At 37.7% G+C, this 20,052-nt stretch overlaps 1 protein-coding gene across 2 annotated transcripts in view; it reads right to left on the reverse strand.

Annotated features, from left to right (window-relative positions):
• The window catches only part of NAV3 (neuron navigator 3), a 270,447-nt gene that overhangs the window by 122,438 nt on the left and 127,957 nt on the right, over positions 1 to 20,052 (reverse strand). For both annotated transcript variants that reach the window (XM_074902825.1, XM_074902824.1), the window contains exons 8-9: positions 13,335 to 14,370; positions 3,521 to 3,636 (exon numbers count right to left, since the gene is read on the reverse strand). In XM_074902825.1, the coding sequence (XP_074758926.1) occupies positions 3,521 to 3,636; positions 13,335 to 14,370 (1,152 nt within the window). The remainder of the gene's footprint in view (positions 1 to 3,520; positions 3,637 to 13,334; positions 14,371 to 20,052) is intronic.

Consider the following 20,052-nt stretch of genomic DNA (forward strand, 5'->3'; position numbering starts at 1 on the left):
AGGCAACTGGTATATAAAGTACATGTAAGAAAGTGTTCACACGTGACTGCAGAATCGGTCCTTATTTAGGACTCCCAAATTTCTGTCTGGGATTTCTTGGACAGAAGTCTACACATCTGTGTGCCACATGCACAATGAGACTACCGTTCACAGAATGCACCAGAATTACTGTTCAGGTGACCCATGCCTACAAATGGGACTCATTCAGCATGTGTATCGGTATCACTGGCAGCGTTCATGCAGTGGGGGATCCAAGGTGTGCAGGAAGCTTTACAACTACTGCATGTGCTGTACTGCTGATGTGCACATGCATCATGGAAACACCTAGGACTGCTCTGGCTGAGCTATGGAATATTCAGAGGAGAAAAAAAAAAAGTGGGGAAAAAAGTCTAAAGCACTTCAGATCACATCTGGAACAAATTCCCAGCAGAGATGGAGGAACAGTGAAGAAACCCAGATTTACAGTAGCTCTATGAAGAGGCAGAACTGGCTTTAGGCATAAGCCATGTGGGAAATTACCTAGGGCAGCAGATTGATGGTGACAAGCTAAAAATAAAGAGGTTGTTCAGTTAATCAGGGCCACACTTTTAGGTACACGCCTACACCAGCCTCACCACCTCCCTTGCCTTCCAGCATCATCTTTCTCTCACGGCTGTGCAAGTAAAACCAAGTGAACAGTTGCAGAGTAAATGGGCAGGAAACAAGCAGCTTGTGCTCTCACTTTGTCCCAGCTTTTCATCAGCTCTGAGCTGGAAGACAGGAGCATTTTAAAGGTAACGAGCTCCTTTAGAAACAGGGAGGAAGACAGAGCAGAGGAGAGCTGGAAACTACCCCTACAGCATCTCACTTTCCCTCCTTACTTCCCCAGAACTCGTGTTGACAGCAGCAAAGGGATGTGAACTACCTTGCTGGGCACAGAAAACAGCCACAACTGTTCACCACAAGAACAAGAAAATTAGCTTGGTTTTGGTATCCTGAATCACTCGAGAAGAATAGTGCCTGACAAACCACTCCTAAATCTTTTTAAAATTATTTTTTTCCGCATCCAGGTTTTGCCTATATTGAGAAAAGTCTTGAACAGCCATTCTTACAGCATTAGTTTGACTGGCTAATTTTGCCCTGAAGTGGATTAGGAGCTCTGATTATGGTCTGCTTGGCTGGTTATGGAAGCAGTTATCTTCAGTCAAAAGACAATAACAAACATAGGTGTGTAAATATACTGAAAGTAGAGAAACAGTTTATACAATGATATGGGCTAAGGTATCTTAGTCCTGAGCATGTTAGCCTTAAGTTGCAAATATTTGGCACTGTAAAAATAATACTGATGAAACAGAAACACAATACAGGTGGAGCAGCACTTTATGAACCCACTCCTACAAACTGTTTAGTGGTTTCCACAGATGTTCAGTTCCTTGAATGATCCCTATTAATCCTTATTGCATACCAATACGTTGTGCTAGTGCATTTGGCTGCCAAGCTGCAAAAGCTTGAGATGATATAAAGATGATGCCCATTTCCCATTCCATTTCCCCAGTGGAAGATTTCAGGTAATAACAAGCAATCAGGTAAATCAAGGATATCAGATAAGACTTGCAGGTAATATCAAGGTGAAAGAAACTGATCCATCTCTTAACACTCTGAATATAAGTGACCAGATCAAGGAAATAACCCTTGCATAGCTCCTTGCTACTACTGGTATAAACCTATGATCATACCAGAATAAAGATGTTCATGAGGAATAAAACTTAATTTTCCTTCCTCATGGCTAATCAATCATGGAATACTTCCCTGAACAGCCATCGCATGAGTTTTTTTCCATGCAGATTCACCAATGACAGAATCATCAATGACTTGGTGATAGTTCACCAACTCAGACAATTATTTATTCAGCAAATGTAGTCCTTGATCCATTCATTCTTTTTGATGCTAACAGCTAGTTATGGGTGACACACATCTGTTTTCCTCTGTATACAACAATCCATTGCCCACATTTTCCCAGTGGTTCTGCTTTGCTGCCTGTTATGTCAATCAACAGCTAATGCCAGACTCTGAATAATCAGATTAGAAACATCTCTGAAGTCTAGTGCCCTTTATGCCATTTTCTGATTTTTGATGCTGTCCCATTTTTGTTCAGAACAGTAAAAGGTCACCAGACATGATATCCCATTTGGTCATTTCGGCAGGTACTGAATCAACATCTTTTATTTAGCATCTCTGTGGATAACTCCTTGAAGAATCTTTTGATTTGTGTAAGCATGTCAATTATACTCTTTATACATGCAAGACCAATGAGTCTGATTTCTGGATTAATTAAATTAATTTTTTAGCTTTAATTTTAGCAGGCATGCAGCACTTCCAGGGAACATTTCACCATGTTTCCGGGTGACATATTTATCACAAAAGCTGGCTGTACAAATAAGGGATGCTAGACTCAGAAAAAATTCCAAAGGGACTGAGACAAACCAGGACAAAACCTCAATTTCAGTATGAGTCAGCTAAATACTGAGGCAGTTCCACAAAGCTTGGGCATCTGATTTCCCTTCTGGTGGAAAGATAATTTTAGACTGATGTGTCAAGTTAGTGCTTTAAGTGAGTTATATCCTGTGTAAGAAGAACCACATGACTCGTTATAAATCCATTTGAATGTTAAAAATTTGGAGTAAAAGGGCAAAACTACAGGTAGATCCAGTGGGACAGGATTTCACCTGTTATTCATGTAAAAATGGTAATGAGAGTAAGAATGCTAATGAAAAAAACCCAAAAAACCAAAAACAACAAATAAATTCCAAAACCACAACAGCTCAGGTAAAGAGTCCCTTTGAAAGAACTCCCACACAACCCTGCAGTGCAATTCAGTACTGATGAGAAAGTCAGCTTTTTGCATCCATAGGTAGAGTTATGGACAGATCATGGGCTGATTTAAATCAGCATGGCTCTGATGACTTCAAAGGAATTATTCCAATATGATTAAACCCCCCCACACACACACACACACTATTGTAACCTAATAAGGAGTTTATTCCAGGTTTACAAGGAATTCCAGAACACAACCTTTAGCATCTTAGAAGTCAGGTACAATAGTAAGGACTCGTTCATTTTCTGAATATAGATTAATTTATAAAAGCAAAATATATCTTATGTAATTGATGTCTCATTTCTGATGTTATGATTTAATCTGATGATCTTCAATGAAATTGTCAAACATTCTGAAGTTGACTTTCCACCACTCCTCTTGGAACATTCAGTATGACTAAAGTATAATAATGACTTGAAACCCTAGCTTGTGAAAGCCCAGTTTCTGCAAAATGATGAAGAGGATATTTGAACAGAAGGAGTCAGTTCAGATAAGAGAACTGTACATTTGAAAGCACTAACTGTGCATGACCCAAATTTTCTGCAAATTTAACACCACTTATGAACAGAGGTCAGAAGTATTATTTCAACACATTGCAAAGCTTCTGGTAAGAAACAGATGTAAATAAAGAAGTTCACGGGCTTCTCCTGACTAATTGCTACTCACCAGATATCTCCTCTAGGCACTGTTTGGCAGTCTTACTGAACGACAAATCCATTTTAGTAGGACTGGTGCAGGAGTCAGCATGTGGTAAAGAGGTACTGTCATTTTCTGAGAGAGTTCTGAAATCAAGAAAGTATATTGATTATTACTGTCTGTCATTCATGTATTAATGGAAACAAATGTTTATTTCCATCTCTTGTATCACTATATGGTGAAAAAACCCACAAATGTCACATTCTTACTGTGTTAGTTTGAATTCAGCTACACAAATATGGAAGGAACTAGGAATCCCCTCTGTCTATCTCTGCAGGAACAACTCAGAGCTAATGCCAGGATATTTGGAGCCATTTTGTTTCCTTGCTTTTTATCTGCAAGAGGTGTTAAACAGATATAGGCAGAATCCATTTAAACTGGTTAATTCACAGCCCTACACATACATAAGGGAAATGAACACTTGTAATTGCTGAAATATTAAGCAAGAAAGGCCATGTGGGAAGAAGCTTATGCAAGGCTGGAATGGAAATCTGGCCCAGATATTTAAATCTATGTGCAACTTCTTTTGATAATGGCCCTTATATAACTCTGGGGAAATGGGATAATACAAGTTTTTCCATTAACTTGCTAATAAATAGCCCATATTTTCTTTGATGGTATATTTCTGTGGATATCATTGAAAAATTATAATGGGTACCCTTTGTTGAATATAATTATTTGCTGTTGCATAATGGTAAATAGCAAGTAATACACAAACACATGGGTTATAATACAAAATAGATCACATGATTACTGTCTCTTCTTAAGGAACAGCTGTAGCATCTAGTTTACACAGGAAATGTTGAACTACGATGCTATTAAGTAGCAACATGTACCACATTTGTATACAGTAAAAGCATGTATCTAAAGATATACTAGCTACTTTCTGAAATAAAATTTTAAAAAGTCTTCACTTAGAGCTTAAGTTCTTCCAGCTTTTCTGACATGAATAGCATACTCAGTCTTTTTATTTCTTAAAAGACTAGTGAAATATTTATAGCCTAATTTTAAAATGTTACATTTATAGTTTAGTTCTCAAAATTCACCATAAAGTGTTTCCAATGACCAAGTAAACTGTAAGCACATTTAACTGTGTTATGAATGTGCATTTTATAAATATAGCTGATAAAAACAGTGACTTATCTTTCAAAATAACTTTATAGCAACTTATTTTATGAAATAACTTTCCAGTTAACATCTTCTTCAAAGTTACTTTAATGAATGGATTTGTTCAGTAATTCATGACAGTAACTGAGGGAGCAGATACGTGCACGTATAATGGCACAAGTACTGTTGTCGTGGAATCTGTTGATTAGAATCATTTAACTCTGATTCTACTGACACAGAATAGAAGCATAAATGATGAATGATCTGATGCACTGTCTTATCAATTTCTGCACTTTTGGGATACTGTGAATGGACAACTGCTCTATGAAAACCAATTTTTGGTTCTCATCTACTATTTCTCTCTGTCACACACTATGGGAAACACAAGCTTAGCACATGTTGCAACGTTAACTATATTCTACTGACCTTGAATGTAATTTTACATTTGGTGCTTGAGGTCAGTGTCTTAAAAAGCCCATTCTATCCCTCCCCAGTGAACACAGACCAAAATTCCACAGTCCCACCTGCTTGCTGATATTGCTTCAAATCATCAAAATAAAGGAGATGTATGTCTATTTGCACCAAAAGCCACTCTGAGAGGCCATGAATGCTCATGAGTACTCCTGTCTGGGTTTAGTGCTGAGACTTTGTGCTGAATCAGTTCAGGGCAAACCGTCAGCCCAAACACACATCTCAGAAAAAGGCACTTTCAATAATGGTGAAGGTAACTAAATTGGTCTGCACTATTTTTGTTAAACCCAAATCATGGAGCTTCTGGGGCTGGAGCCAGAGCGAGGCTAGGGTTTGTTAAGAGGAACACTGAAAAAGAGTAGGTAGCTTTTGGTCTTGTAGGAAGAGCACCCAGCTTGGTGGGTGCAGTTCAAGTATCCCTAGCACTCTCCACAAAATGTATATGGAGTTTACATCAGTCCATCTATGGTTAGAAACAAAAAGAGAAACTTGTTGCCTGTTCTCATTCTGACCTTATGGCATTGCATTCCTGATTGTAAAACTGTTCGACCATCAATAACTGCATCAAGCCAGAAGGGTGATGCAAACCCTTTCCCGAGCTACAAAGAGCTTTCTATGTAAGCTATCTTCTAAGAGAGGATAGAAAGGATCCATTCCTGTTTAACTGAACATCTATCATCAGAAAAGGATTAAGTGATCTGGACACCCATCAGTCACCAATATCCAATATTTGCACTGATTCTTCATCTAGTGAGTGAGGATAGGTAAAACAGAATTTCAGTGATCTAGATTGCCCTCTGGCAGGGACTATTGCTTATAAAGTCAACACAGATGAATACATATCTCATTACTGACTGTATGGGAACATAGTTTTGTGTTAAAAAGACTGTATCTCCCTCCAAGAGTACAAAGAAGTAATGAGTGACTTACAACGACTAAGTAAACTTCAGCATGATGAGTGAAACTGTTTACTTAAAATAACAATAAATATAATTTTTCACCTGTTCACAACTTTGCTTGCATAAGCCACATCAAAACTTTTAGAGATATACCAAATACCAATTAAAGTACATTTCAGTTCTTCAGTATTTTGTTGGGGTTTTTTGTTTGTTTGTTTGTTTGTTTCATTTTCAAAAACCTAATGTAGATATAACCAGGAAGATTAAGTTGAAAAACAGTGTGAGAAGAGATATTTGCAAATATTTCCATTACAGATTTTAGAATCTGATCTGTGGGATTAATTGCAGAACAAAATCCAGTTTCTGGGAGATAAGATGACACTAGAATCTAAGCCTTAAAGTAAAAATACTGAATAGCAAAGATCATATAAGGCTAACGATTTAAAAATGTTTGATTTAATTTGTAGAAAGCAAGCCTTGGAAACACCAACCAAATGTAAGTATGATATGGTTCTCTTAAATTTATAGGCAGCCTGAACTAACAGATCTAAGAAGCACGAAATGTCCTTTTTATCTTACTTGAAACCTGAAAGTTTAAATAAATGTGATTTTCTATCAAAACAAATAACTAAGGAACTTCTATACTGATTTTATTCAGAATTTTTATGTTTAATTTGGTAAAAACCATAAATTATTCCAATTATCTGAGGCGACAACAGAAGTCCAACAGAGGACTATGGATTTTGCAGCAGTCTAAGTTCTGCTTACTCACTTGAGTAAACTGGCTGTTTAATATGGAAATGATGGGCCAAAAAGCACCTGCTCAGCCACTGGACCACTGAAATGCCCCAAGGAGGAACCTGGGGATGGGGCTCTCATCAATAGCTCTTCTTTCACCAGTTCTCCACTGGGTTGCCAGTTGCCAGCAAGCACTTCCACAGCAGCCCTGCCTTTTGGTGCATGATTGCCAAGGCCTTTCTTTTTTCTGGACTCAAGCTCAGCCCAGATGGGCTGAGAATGATCTAGGGGTGAACAACTTCCATGCAAAATCATGTAGTAGCTTCAGCTCTTGGGTAACAAGGAGGTCCAGGTATAGACTGGCTGCCTAAAACAGCAAGTTACTTTGCTCTAGGCCTGTAACAGGTTATGATACATTGGACCAAGAATGTAGATGACTCTTTGCTTAGCTCAACAATCCCAATTAAAAAATAAAGGAAGTTGAAACTGTGACATGGCTTCCCCTATACATCTGGCTTTTACTTCTTTCTGTGGGACATATTAATCCTATGAATGAATCAAGTGATTTCTACAGGACTGCAGCACAGATTAAGCTTGAGGAAAGCAAACAGCAAATTAAAAGATCTTCTAATTAACCTTACACATTGGCTTTAATGAATGGCCAGCTATCCTCTACCACTCACAGCCCACTGCCTTAAAAAAAAAATTAATTCTCACATGTCTCCTGATATCAAGGAAAGTGAAAAGAATTTCAGTTTAGTCAAAGCAACTTTGTTGATATTTCTTCCAGTGCTGTGCATCTGCAGCACAGGTTAATTTGGGCAACCATCATGAAAACAGGACAATCTGTTTTCTATTTTAATCATGGCAATTAGAGAATATATTTATCCCCAACTCACTGAGTTCCATGCTACCTATTTGTAAAATCATCAAACTCTCTTAATGGGACAAATTCTGCTCTCAATCACCCTGCACAAGCTCATTCAGTTTGATTAAAATGAGCCTGTAGAGGAGTAATTAAGAACAGAACTTGGATCACTACTTAATCAGCTGTCTTTAATGCAGTCAGTCATTTCCCATCTCTAAAGAAATAGCCATCTTTTGACAAACACAGATAACATCAAAGATTTGTTTGTTTTTTACTCCACATTCCAAAAGTTATCAGATGAATACGCTGGGGTTTTTTCCAACATCTGTCTGAGATGCAATTGTCTTGAATGTGTATCACTGTCAGTGTAACAGACTGGCAGGACCACATCTGGAACATGAGCAGTTTGATCACCCATGTTCAAGACATGCGAGTTAAATTGGAAACAGCTGCAGGGAAGGCCTACTAGGATGCTCGTGCGGGAGAAGAAACCCTTCTGAAAGGAAAGAGACAATTTGGTTTAAGAGACAGATGGTTTAGCCTTGCAAAACAGAAGGAATGGAATGAGATTATTTGCTCACATACTTAAAAAGAATGATCAAAAAGAGGGAAAACAATTTTTCCAGTTAAAGCGCAATATTAACAAAGAAATTAATGCAAACTCATCATGTGGGCAAGCAATTTTTAACATTGAGATGAGTGAGTTTCTGGAGGAACCTTCCCACTGGTTTATTTATTTAAAATAAAATTTAGTTGGTTTATGAAAGTGTTACTATGGTTGTCAGTGATAGAAAACTGTACAGAATATCTTTTTGCTCCTTTATCCTACATTTTACTGATTATTTAGTCAAAGGAATAAGGCCACAGTTGTCTGTACAGAAATTTAAAAGAGTAACTTCAGATCATAAACAGCAAGCAACTGAATTACCAAGCTACTGTTTTAACTCAGCATTAATCAAGTATGTGCTTATAATGATTTCTACACATTATCCTTCTACCATTCTCTTAAGCCAAGGGAAGGATTTTTCTAAACACTGTGTTTTTGTTGCAAGTAAAACTGGTGAGTGGCAATGTCTAGTGCTACCTATAATTGCAAAATTTTGGTGGTGACTGTTTTATTTTCACAACAGTGATGTAAATGACAGAAATCAATAAAGCACTGCAGTATAACTGCATCATCATACTTTTAAAAAAAGGGTTGCAGTATGTTCAATAGGGCAATCTATTATTAACAAACACAATTATCTGATAGAATGTCTTTTATTGAAAACTTAATTTTAGCTCCACAATCAGTGACCAGCAGTAGCTTCTAGTCATTTAAACTAGACATAAATATGGCTTCAACAAGCCCTGCAGATACTGTGTTTGCAAGATCCTTGAAAGGTAGTTTAATCTTTTCCCTAAACCAGTGTAAAAATATACTGAACAGGCACGGGAATTGTATTTCACTGGGCCTCCAGAGGTGCTACCGGATTACGTCTGCCTTCCCATCTGTCAGTGCTCTGCACTTCCCATGAACCCTTGAAGCTATGCTCTAGTAATAGAATTGTTTCGGTCACCATATAGGAAAGGAGATAGAAATATTTTAGTACCCGGTAACATGTTTATTTATTGTACTGATATTTCCTTTCCTTGCCTCTATCTAGTGAACACTGTAGTACTCACAGAATCATAAAGTAATTTAGAACAGAAAGATGTTTTAGATGCCATCTGGTCCAATGGCGTGCTCAGAGCAGGTCTGGTTACATTATGTTGCTCAGGGCCTTGTTTGCTTGGGTCTTGAACACATCTGAGGACATAGCTTCCACAATCTCTCTGGGCAGCCTGCTCCAGTGTTTCACCACCCTCAGAATAAAAATATTTTCTCTAAGTTTTAATCAGTATCTCCCCTGCTGTATCTTGCATCTGTTACTTCTTATCCTTTCACCCTGAATTTCAGAGAAGAGGCTGGCCCCATCTTCTCTACACTGACCTATTAGGTAGATGAAGTCACCAGTTTCTTATCCTTCAGAGACAAAAGAAGTGCCAAATATTTTTTTGTAGTCCAGTATTGACACTGAAAGAGTATCTCTGCAAGGTCTCAATTCTGACAGTGCTGAAACTTCTTCCAGATGTCACAATCATTAAACTACAAATTTAGCTGAAAAACTGAAATGTAAGTGATGCACAACCTAGAAGTGCAGCTCAGGATGATGAGTGGTCAGCTAAATCTCTGCAGCAGTTTCTATACCTTCAGCATTTCAGGCAGTAAACAATTCCTGAGCACCAAGGCCACTGGGATTTGGGGACTTCAGATTCTATACTCCAGACATGGAAAACAAACCCAGTAAGCTCATACAGTGGTTACTGGAGGAGTCAATAAAATAACACTAAACTGCAGCACATTTGTCCAGTTACAACTCAATGTTCTCCTACTGAAATATTCCATTAATCTTTGAGAAAATACAAAGCAAATGTTAACTGCCAACATATCACATACTTCATGTAGGGTTATGATGATTTACATCAACTAAGGATTTTCCTCATGGAGTGAGGGTACATTTGTGTTACTCCTAGGACTATTAGTTATGTTCCCATTTTATGGAAATAACACAAACTTACATAATTTGGCTCACAAAAAAATAAAGCAATGATAGTATACAACAGGCTCTTCTCTGCAAGAAGATGCTTGGAAGTACAGGCTATATTACACTTTTGAACAATGTGTAGGAAAGCTAAGAACTCCAAATACTGAGTGATTAACCCGTTATTCTCCTGATAAGATTTTAGGACAAAGAGTCTGACTCCTTTTTTCTTGTTTTCCTGTTTTCATTGTGACCTAGTAAGCACTAAACTTCTATGTTACTCTTCTCCACCTGAAATTTAAGCATCACTAGGAAGATAACTAAATTCTATGGCCAATATCAATACGAGTCTAAGGGACTCTGGCAGATGGCACAATTTCCATCTTCTTCCCACTCTGTCTATGTAGAAGAATGTGTAATTTAAAGTAGTGGCTGGTATACTTTAAACAAATATACAGTCTCTTACACCTTCCTTTTAGTTGTTTTTTCCTGCTGTATCTCTCTTACCAAGCTTTCTGACAACTAAATTACATCTACTTCAGCCTATCTTATATCAGTTAGACTGTGCAGTCAACTTCAGAAGGGACACATAAGGGGTCGTATATAACACATTCACAACCACATTTGAGGAGGATGGAAGAATTTAAATTATACCCATTTAGGTTATCTCAAATGCAACTCTGGCTGTTGCTGTTAATCTTTGATGAGAAGTAATAATCCAATATGAATTTCCATGCCATGATGTTTAAGAGGCAAAGCACCAGGAGTGTAAAGCTGGATAGTGCAATATATCATTTCAGAACCTTCTAGTGAAACAGTATTTTCTGTCTACTGTCCATTAATAAAAATACACAACTCCTTGAAAACACGAGTGTTGATAACTGTTATAGCATTGCATTCCCTTTAAGCAAAATACATGCTGGTCTCAAGAAACTCTTGGGAATACTTTTACTCACAAATCTACAGTAATATTCCCTTGGGTAATAATCAAACTTTTCAAAATACATGATATCTGCAGGTATTGGCAACAAACCAGAAAAAGCACTAGTCTACTTAACCTTGTGCTAACAGCCTAAACTGATCACAGCAGTGTATTGCAGTATTCTGGATAAAATGCACTGCATTTTTACTAAGTTATATTGAAACTTTTTACAGGGACTGCAGTACAAACAGTACCTAGATATTCCTTCTAGCTGCAAAAAAACCTGTTAGTCTGTAAGGTAACTATTGTTTATTAACTGGTTGATATATAAAACTAACACACACACCTGAAAACTATGTGTATAAATTGTGGTGACTGCTCAGAAAACAGTTATGTTTAAGAGCAAGAAAATATAAATACAGTACCCCAGCTTCATGCACACTTCCACTTGCCATATGTCAACACAAGTAAATATGCTGACTTTGGAAATTTGGTTATTTTAGCATTAGTTATATTTATATTCTTCTATGAAATCATTATGTACTATTACAAAGCCCTTGAGAGTTGCAAGGAATCTAGTTACTGTGGATTTTGGGGCCAGATTCTGCTCTCAGTTACAGAAATACACATTGAACTAACCTCATCAAAGTCGGTCTATTACTCTGGGCTTATGGCATTCCAAGATCAGACCTTGGCTCTGAGAATTTTATTTTTATGCGAGATTTAACTTCAAATACAGTCTCCTTTGCTGTTTGTTTGAAGCAAGCAGATGATTATTAATACCAAATTTTTCTGGAAGATGCATGCTTCCATAAAATTCAAAATACATTTTGCTTCATGATGAAGCTTAAAAGAATGTTATCTCCATTGTGCACATCAGTATGTGGTAAAATTGCTGTTAAATAGCACATGCATCTGAAGGCAAAGCATATCTTCTTTTTCTCTCTCCTTACATATGCATCCTAACACATATGTAGGCCATCCTATTTACCATGGTGCAAATCGTCTGTATCACTGAGGTTATTCCAGACAGTTACAAACATGCATATCGAGGACATTCAGTGACAGATTTAATTGAAACTTGATAGGCTACCCACTGCATATTAGAATAAATATAACCTGTATTATGCATTTTCCCCTTCCATAGGATTTTCTGAACTGCCTTTGTCCAGAATTAACTTAAACAGTTTATCACTCATCCAGATTGGTTTTGAAGCTGTGTTTAGTTGTGTGTAATGATACTCCCTCAGAGCCTACTCCAGCACCTCTTTAATCTTTAGCCAAGACTATCTAGAGTACTACTCACTAACAAAAACTGCCAGTATATTTTGCTTAATAAGGTATTTGTCATTTTATCAGATGTTAAATTTACCCACAACTGTAGCTAAAGCCCTCCAACAGCTGACATCTGAAATCATTACTCAAACCAGCCTGCTAGTCTTTCTACACTTTGTCTTCAAAACTGTACCATGAAATCTCACAGCTTCTCTTCGGTTGCTCTTTCAACTAGCAAAATAAAGTCAAAGGTTGATACATTTAACTGCTCATTCATCTATTCCAGAGCACTGGCCATCAGAAGAGTTTGTGTCACTTGTAAAAATTAACTGGAGTTAGTCCATACCTAGTTCATGTATAAAACTAAACAGGAGAAGGACCTTCAAAGAGCAACACTTTCTCTCTGCCCAAAGTATTGAACTATTTTTGAATATTTAAAAAAGTTTGTGTATGGTTTTTCCTTCAGTATCCTACTAGTACTGTTACATACTCTAAAAACATCAGCAGTTTATTTTAGGATTTTTTTTAAGAGAACAGCGTATTTTAAGCAAGTATTATTAAATATCAGCAAATAAATGTTGGAGTTCTTAAACTGCAAACAAGAATATTCACATTAGAAACCTGATTCAGCCATGACCTTTCAAAAGCAGCACAGGGAATGTATCATGTGATTTGTATTTCTAATCAAAATATCCTGAATTTAAAATGGCAAATATTTGCAGTGGAGTGCTTTTGTACACGGTATAGACTTAAGAGTTCTTGGAAGAAATTGTTCATAAAGTAACATTAATTAAAAAATAATATTAGGAAAACATGTGCATGGTGCTGTGACAGAAACTGGGAGATAAGAAACTTAACAGTGCGATCCACCATTACTCTATCTGGTTTAGCTCTCTTTCCTAAATAGTAGCACAAAACCACTATCCCTTTATGACCTTACCTATAAATGAAAGGAGCTACTGTGGCAGTGTTGGGGTGACTGTATTGCTGTTGCTGAGGAAGCTGGACAACACCATTTCCTGTGCCTTGGCTGCTGCTTGCAGCCATCGAGGCCGTCAGAGACGTCAAGGACCCCGGGATGAGAGATGCGCTTGGTTCTTTCCCTTCGGAAGAAGCAAGACCAGAGGAAGGAGAAGTCTTCTCACTAAGTTGAGATTTTGTTGTTGTTTGGGACTGGTTTCCTTTAGTAGTCCTCAGTTTTTCAACCTCCTTACTTCCCGCACATACAGATGAAGCACTCTGCTTTGCTGTTGGCACCTTCGATCCAGGTTTTGGGATCCCACTAGAAGATGGTATTAAACTTTCCTTCTTGGCTGCTGCCGTCTTGCTTCCCTTTGGGATTAAGCTTGCAATTTTTGAGCTCTTCTTTGTAGATGTTTCAGTGACCTGGTCCTTCTCCTCCTTGACTGTTTTCTCAGTGCAAACTTTGTTTTTGTCCCTGTTCTTTTCCTCTTTGTCCTTTGGCTGTAGCAAAGACTTTTTATTGCTGAGATTTTTGCTTCCAGCTTTTGGAGGGGTTAACTTCGGTGATACTTTAGGACTGCTACTTGTGGAGCCGCCGCTGTTCACCCCACCACTTAAGACATCCATTTCACCACATTCTGAAAAAGTATCATCCTCTCTCCCACTGTCACTGGGTCCTGAGCTCAGCGACAAAGGAGGTCTCAGAGCAGTCCTAGCATTAACCAGCTTGAATTTTTCCAGCATAGATTTCTGTCCAGATGAAGGGGGCTTCACACCTTCAGAAGGAGGTGGTTTGAGCCTGTCTGAAGATGGAGTAGGGGAGGTTGCAGGACTAGGCTGCTTCACGGACAGCATGGTAGAGGTTGCGCTGTGTTTGACATTCATGGATTTGCTGCGCCAAGGCTTGCTGGCACTTGGAGAGGGTATGGCAGAGACCTGCTGCTGCCCGGTGCTGGTGGGATGCTGCACGTTTCCATTCATGCCTGCAGATGGGTGAGGGCCTTTTGGGGAATCTGCTTAAAAACCAGAAAGAATGAAAATGTTACGTTTATTCTCTCGTCTTCTACTTGAAGTTGATACCATACTCCTCTGGCATTTAAAACCCAGCTACATGTGATTTAAAATAAACATAATTTACATGTGCATAGAATATGAATGATGGTAATCAAAGATGCCTTTTTTCCCCCACCATCATGGTTTTGTTCAATACCTCTGTGAGTTCAAGAGCACCTTGGAAACACCTTCCTTGTAACCATCTCACTGTGCAAATTAAAGCTCCCAATTTAAATATTTTATTTTTAATAAATCATAAAGAAATTCTTCCGATCACTTGTTAATAATAAAACACTGAGACATGGAAGAAAAAAGAATGCTACAATACTGAACGAAAAACAAAACCAGAGATTGATGGTCTGGATGTTTAGTGAAAGCAAAATATGTGCTAGAAAGCGAAGGTTTTGGGCAGAAGGAGGAAGACAGAGTAATACTGAAATTAAATGGATAAAATCAATATTCACAGAAGCAAAAAACTTTTTTTGCTTTTAAGTATGGTTAACAACCTTTCTTAGTTGACTTCAGGAACTTATCCCACTGCACTTTCATAGGTGGGATAAAATATATAAACAATTTCATCAGTGTCAGTACTTGAAAGTTTCAGCGATATATCATCTACATGGGCACAGCAATGATAGTTGTTTTGAGCCTGAAGCTCAGGTAGATACAGAAGGCTCATTTACGTGGCTCTGGTACCTTCGCATTTACATTGTCCAGAAACTTCAGTGAATCTTCAGAATGAATGAGAACAAGACTCTTTCTGCAATAACAAATGTATGCTAATCAACAACCATGATTTTAAAATCTAGCCTTATTAAGTAAAATAGGCTTATGCATGAAAGAGTTAAGCTCTGTATGAAGCTCAGATTTCCATGACATGTCTGAGATTTGAAACACTATTACTCTGAAGCACCAGAGAAATTAAGTGGCAATGGCAATCAAATACATGGTACAATAGCTATTTCAGCAGACAACATATTTTCTCTTAGTGTATCTATCTTGTCTTGCCATTCAGCATCAGGACTGCCAGTTAACCAGGTGTAAGCCTGCCCATATCAAATTCAGTACTACCAAGAAAGCTTATAAAACATGCAGTGCAAACATAACTCATGTAATGGCAAAAAGAGCGCTTGGTATGTTGCATACACACATGAAGCCAAAGTCATGCCCTGGGGCCCACCTGTTTGAATAATATAGTAGATGAGGACACTGAAGTAATTTGTCTCTTCAGCACAAAGTTTGAAGTTATGTGTCATTTTTATTTCTGCAGTCTGAGCCCTAAGGCCCTAGCATGGTTTAGACAACCCACCTGGAAGTCTGAAGGCCACTAATACGCATAGGAAAGGGAGGATTTTTAACATCTCAGAAAGCTGCTTTTTCTTTAACAAAGAGAATGCAAACATAGCAAAATTTACTTCTTTAAATAGCATTAAGAAGTTCTAGTTTAAAAACAATTTTTAAAATCCAAACAAAAGCAATACGGCAGAAATGTAACATCTTTTACTTGCTTAATACTATTAACAACTGGATTGCAGCAGGCCAATAACCTCTACCTTCAATAGATGCTGTATAATTCCATCTGCCCAGAGTTTTTTGCGTGCTCCTCAGCCTGATATGCAAACCCCACAGTGCTAAATGAGCTCAGTGCACCTTCACAGAAGGTTTTGAGCAGCTCTGCTGCATCCAGTTACTAGGCAAGAATATTTTAACTGGTAAAGTTTGCCTCAGAGCATTTTTTGGGACAGATGAGGTTATGGCTTATTCCCCAGGCTCCAGGTAGCACTATGCACATGAAGCAGCTTTGGTTGGCAGGTGCAGAGCTGATCACTCGCTTGTGACCAAAGCAGGAATTGTGGCTGGGCCCCTGATATTTCCTGGGGAGCCTCAGATTCTGAAAGAGAGCCTGGGGCCATGAACAGCAGTGGGAAATTAGATTCCTTAATGTATACCAGGGATCAGCCCCGTGGTTGATAGCCTAGGACTAGGTGTACACAAGGACCTTCTTGCACACATCTTGCCTTGCACTAAGCTTGCCTTAATATTACACAGGAGCATTGGGGTCTTCAGTTATCCCAATAGTTTTGCAGAACAATTCACCATAAGAATATGTAAAGCTCATGCAGAATACATATAACAAACTGGGAACAGCGGGATGCCACTATACTCTGTCCTATTAATTCTGTTACATTTGTATGGCTTCAGGCTATTAGTTTCACTACAAAATCCATAAGAAATGTTCTGATTAAGAAGAAGAATGTATGCCTTACCATATTTCCTGCTATATAATATTAAACTCATTGGAGGGAAAAATTCTAAAAAGAAGAGTATTTACTATTTCATCAACAGCTTGTTCCGTTACATATATAGCAAAAAGAACACAAGTTCCTGGAACTACTGGTACTTATTTGATCTCTATGTTACAAACCATAAGCAGCATCAAAAAATTACAGAGAACTTGAACTTAACCTTAAATCTCAATTTAAAGCGTATCCTTAATGTTTGCACAAGGAATGTGGACTGCAAACTGTCAAGATATATTGAGAGCCTGTCTGTATGTTTAAAGACGTGGAATAAAAAGATTTATTTCCTCTCCAACCCAAATGCATTACTGGAAGCTGCACATCATTCCTTGCTTTCTGCATGGTTCATTTGGACATAGCTTTAGCTGTTCATTACATGAAATCTGTCCCCACCTTGTGGTGATTTTGATACAGAGTGAACCTAAAGATGACAAGGATTTCATATTTCTGTAAACTAAATTTTACAAGAAGACAGTCTTCTGTCTAGGGCCTAATCCCCTTATTGCTCAAATGCATAATCAGCTTGTGGTGAAAACAATTTTGTGTTCTGCTTGAGAGTTCAGTGCTTCAGGGCTTAGCCCAACCTGCGTTGGAGAAGCAGAGCAACACTCCCAGGTGTTCAGTGCAAAAATAAATTTCTACCAGGACCTAGCAAGACCATGACAACCAAATGGGCATTTTCAAGTCCACTTTTCATAGGCTGTTGCACAAATAAAGGACATGTGAGGAATTAAATTTGGGCCCAATATATGATCAACCTCCTCTGTCTTCTGTGACCTTTGCTGTGTTCTGTGCTGTTGGAGAAGACAGGACCTCTGTGATAACAGCTCCCCGGCTGCAGCACAGTTAGGTACCAATAATCTAAATATTCTGTAACAGGCAGGTGCCCAGATTAGAATATCCAATTTTAGTCACTCACAATAAAGAAGGTTAGTAGAAAATTGAACAGCCGCAAGGGACTCCTATAAGAATGTTTGGAGAAATGGGAGGTCTACCTGGTGAGATTAAAAGAATACAGCTTGTTCAACTGTCCCTTTCCAGCTGTCCATGAGAAAGTAGCTACTCCTTAGCAGCACAGGATGAGGACACCACCAGGGACAACTGGCAAAATACTGGCACCAGAAGAAATGTAAACAAATTAGCTACAGGGGTCCATACTAGCCACAGATGAACAATGATTTGCATCATCAGACAATGGAGTTCCAGGACCAAGTTTGTCAGAGTTGGTATGGGCAAAATAACGAAATACGGTTGAAACTGAGTTTGGGCAACACTATTTTATATTATTAAATTATATTGAAAAGCAGACGATTAAACTCCATGACATACAGACCCTTATCAGTGTTCAGATATGGTGTTTCTAAGTGCTATAGTGTAAATACTTGGTTTTAAAATTTGACTTGAATTAGAACATTATTTCCTTGCTGCCCTACGTATCCACCATATTAGCAATGTGAATAATTACTTTATTCAAATAGTTCAATTTCATAGTTTTGTTTTTGTCTTCATTTTATTAAGGCGGAAGCATAAAGATGTGATGTGACCTGGAAAAGAGATGTGTTCTTTGAAACCCATCCATAAGCTGCAAAGTCCAGCCAAAAAAAAAAAAAAAAAAAAAAAAAAAATTACCTCACTAAAGCTCCACAGATGAATTTCAGTTAATGGCATGTTTATTGTTTTGGTACGTTCTGTGTTCCTGACTTAATCACATCTACACAGTTACCTGTGTCACAGCAATGGTTTGGGTCTGTGGGTGAAAACTGGGCTGTACTCAGTAAAAAGCAAACCTGCTTAGGGGAGCTAAATTTCACACTGTGTGAAGTACCCCCTAAGCAACATTCAAAGGAGATAACATTAATGACATACTAAATAATGAAATACTAGATAAAAGGACCATATCACATCTTATTTTGGATCATCTTCAGGCCTCCTTTAACTCTGTGACTACATATCCATTCCCCATGGTGACTGAGTTGGAAACTGTGTTATGGAGGAATGAATTTCAAGTATTACATACAACTGGATTAAAAAAAAATCCCACCCCTATGCTGTATATCTTTTCTGCAGTCTCCTTACAGCACATACAGAAAGGTGTACAGCAGAAAAAAACATACCAAAAGTAGTCTGCCCTTGAAGAGGTCTGGAGGTCCCAGCCTCTAATGACTATTTACCGAGTGCAAGTCATCTCTTTTTCTGATTCCGTTTATGCAGCACTAATTACAAGCTATTTACTATATGTTCTATAGGTCAGAAACTAGAGTGGACTATATATTCACTCGATGAAAGGTGTTAAAGTTATCTTGCTCGAAGATAATTGCATCTGAAGCAAAATTTGAAAAATAAGGTTTATTATGTATGTCAGACTGTATGGAAAAATCAGTTTTTCAACATATAGTGACATTTTCTTTAAAAAATGTGTTTGTTATTACTATTGTGAGGGTTGGAGTTTGTTTCTAAACAAATTCTTCAAAAAATCTCAGGTAACAGAACATCCTCAAATACTTCCAAAAAAATCAAGACTACCTGGAAATTTCATTGTAATATTCAAAAATTAGCCACTATATTAATTAAATTTAAAATAGAAATTCAGTTGTTATTCTGTTCATATCATCTCGTCAGGTTCTCATGTTTTCTTTTAGGGTATTATAAAAATATCACATTGCTATCCTTGCACTCACAGCAGTTATTTTTTCTAACTAACTTTTGCCTTATACTCTGATTAACTTCTGCTTTATACTCTAGAACAAACTTGCATTTGGTTTATATTCTCAGGTAAAATCAATGTTCTTCCACCCATTCTGCTGTTTTGAAAGAAAGAAAAAAGAGCAGACAAAACCATCTCAAATACATCACTCTGTAGTTATGCAATATTACATTTTCTATATCCTATAAAATTAATTGAATTATTATACACAAACAAAGTGACCCCTTATCCTCTTGCAGATGATGACTTCACTAAAAATCTCATCAAGATTCTCATTCTCTGCTGTAAAGAAATGGGAAAGTAAAGAAATTCATCATGCAAAAAGCCACATAAATGTGCAATGAAATGAAAACTTTATGAGTTAAAAGGCAGTTTCCAAGTAATGAGCTAAGAATATTAATATCTACAAGCATGTCTCACCTTGAATCATTGTGCTCTCACATATTTCAGTAGCAAACTTATGTCAACATCATGAAACAATTCTAAAACCTAAACTGCTTTACATACCTTCACTCAAGCAGCCACATCTCCTACTTCGTAACTTCACTATTGTATTTGTGAACTATACAGTGTCTGCTCAGTTTTCACTCTGATCTCTTTCTAGTTTTAGCCTGGATGTCTTGCCACAAACAAGTCCT

The sequence above is a fragment of the Athene noctua genome, chromosome 3 (genome assembly GCF_965140245.1).
Source record: "Athene noctua chromosome 3, bAthNoc1.hap1.1, whole genome shotgun sequence".
Taxonomy (NCBI): Eukaryota; Metazoa; Chordata; class Aves; order Strigiformes; family Strigidae; genus Athene; species Athene noctua.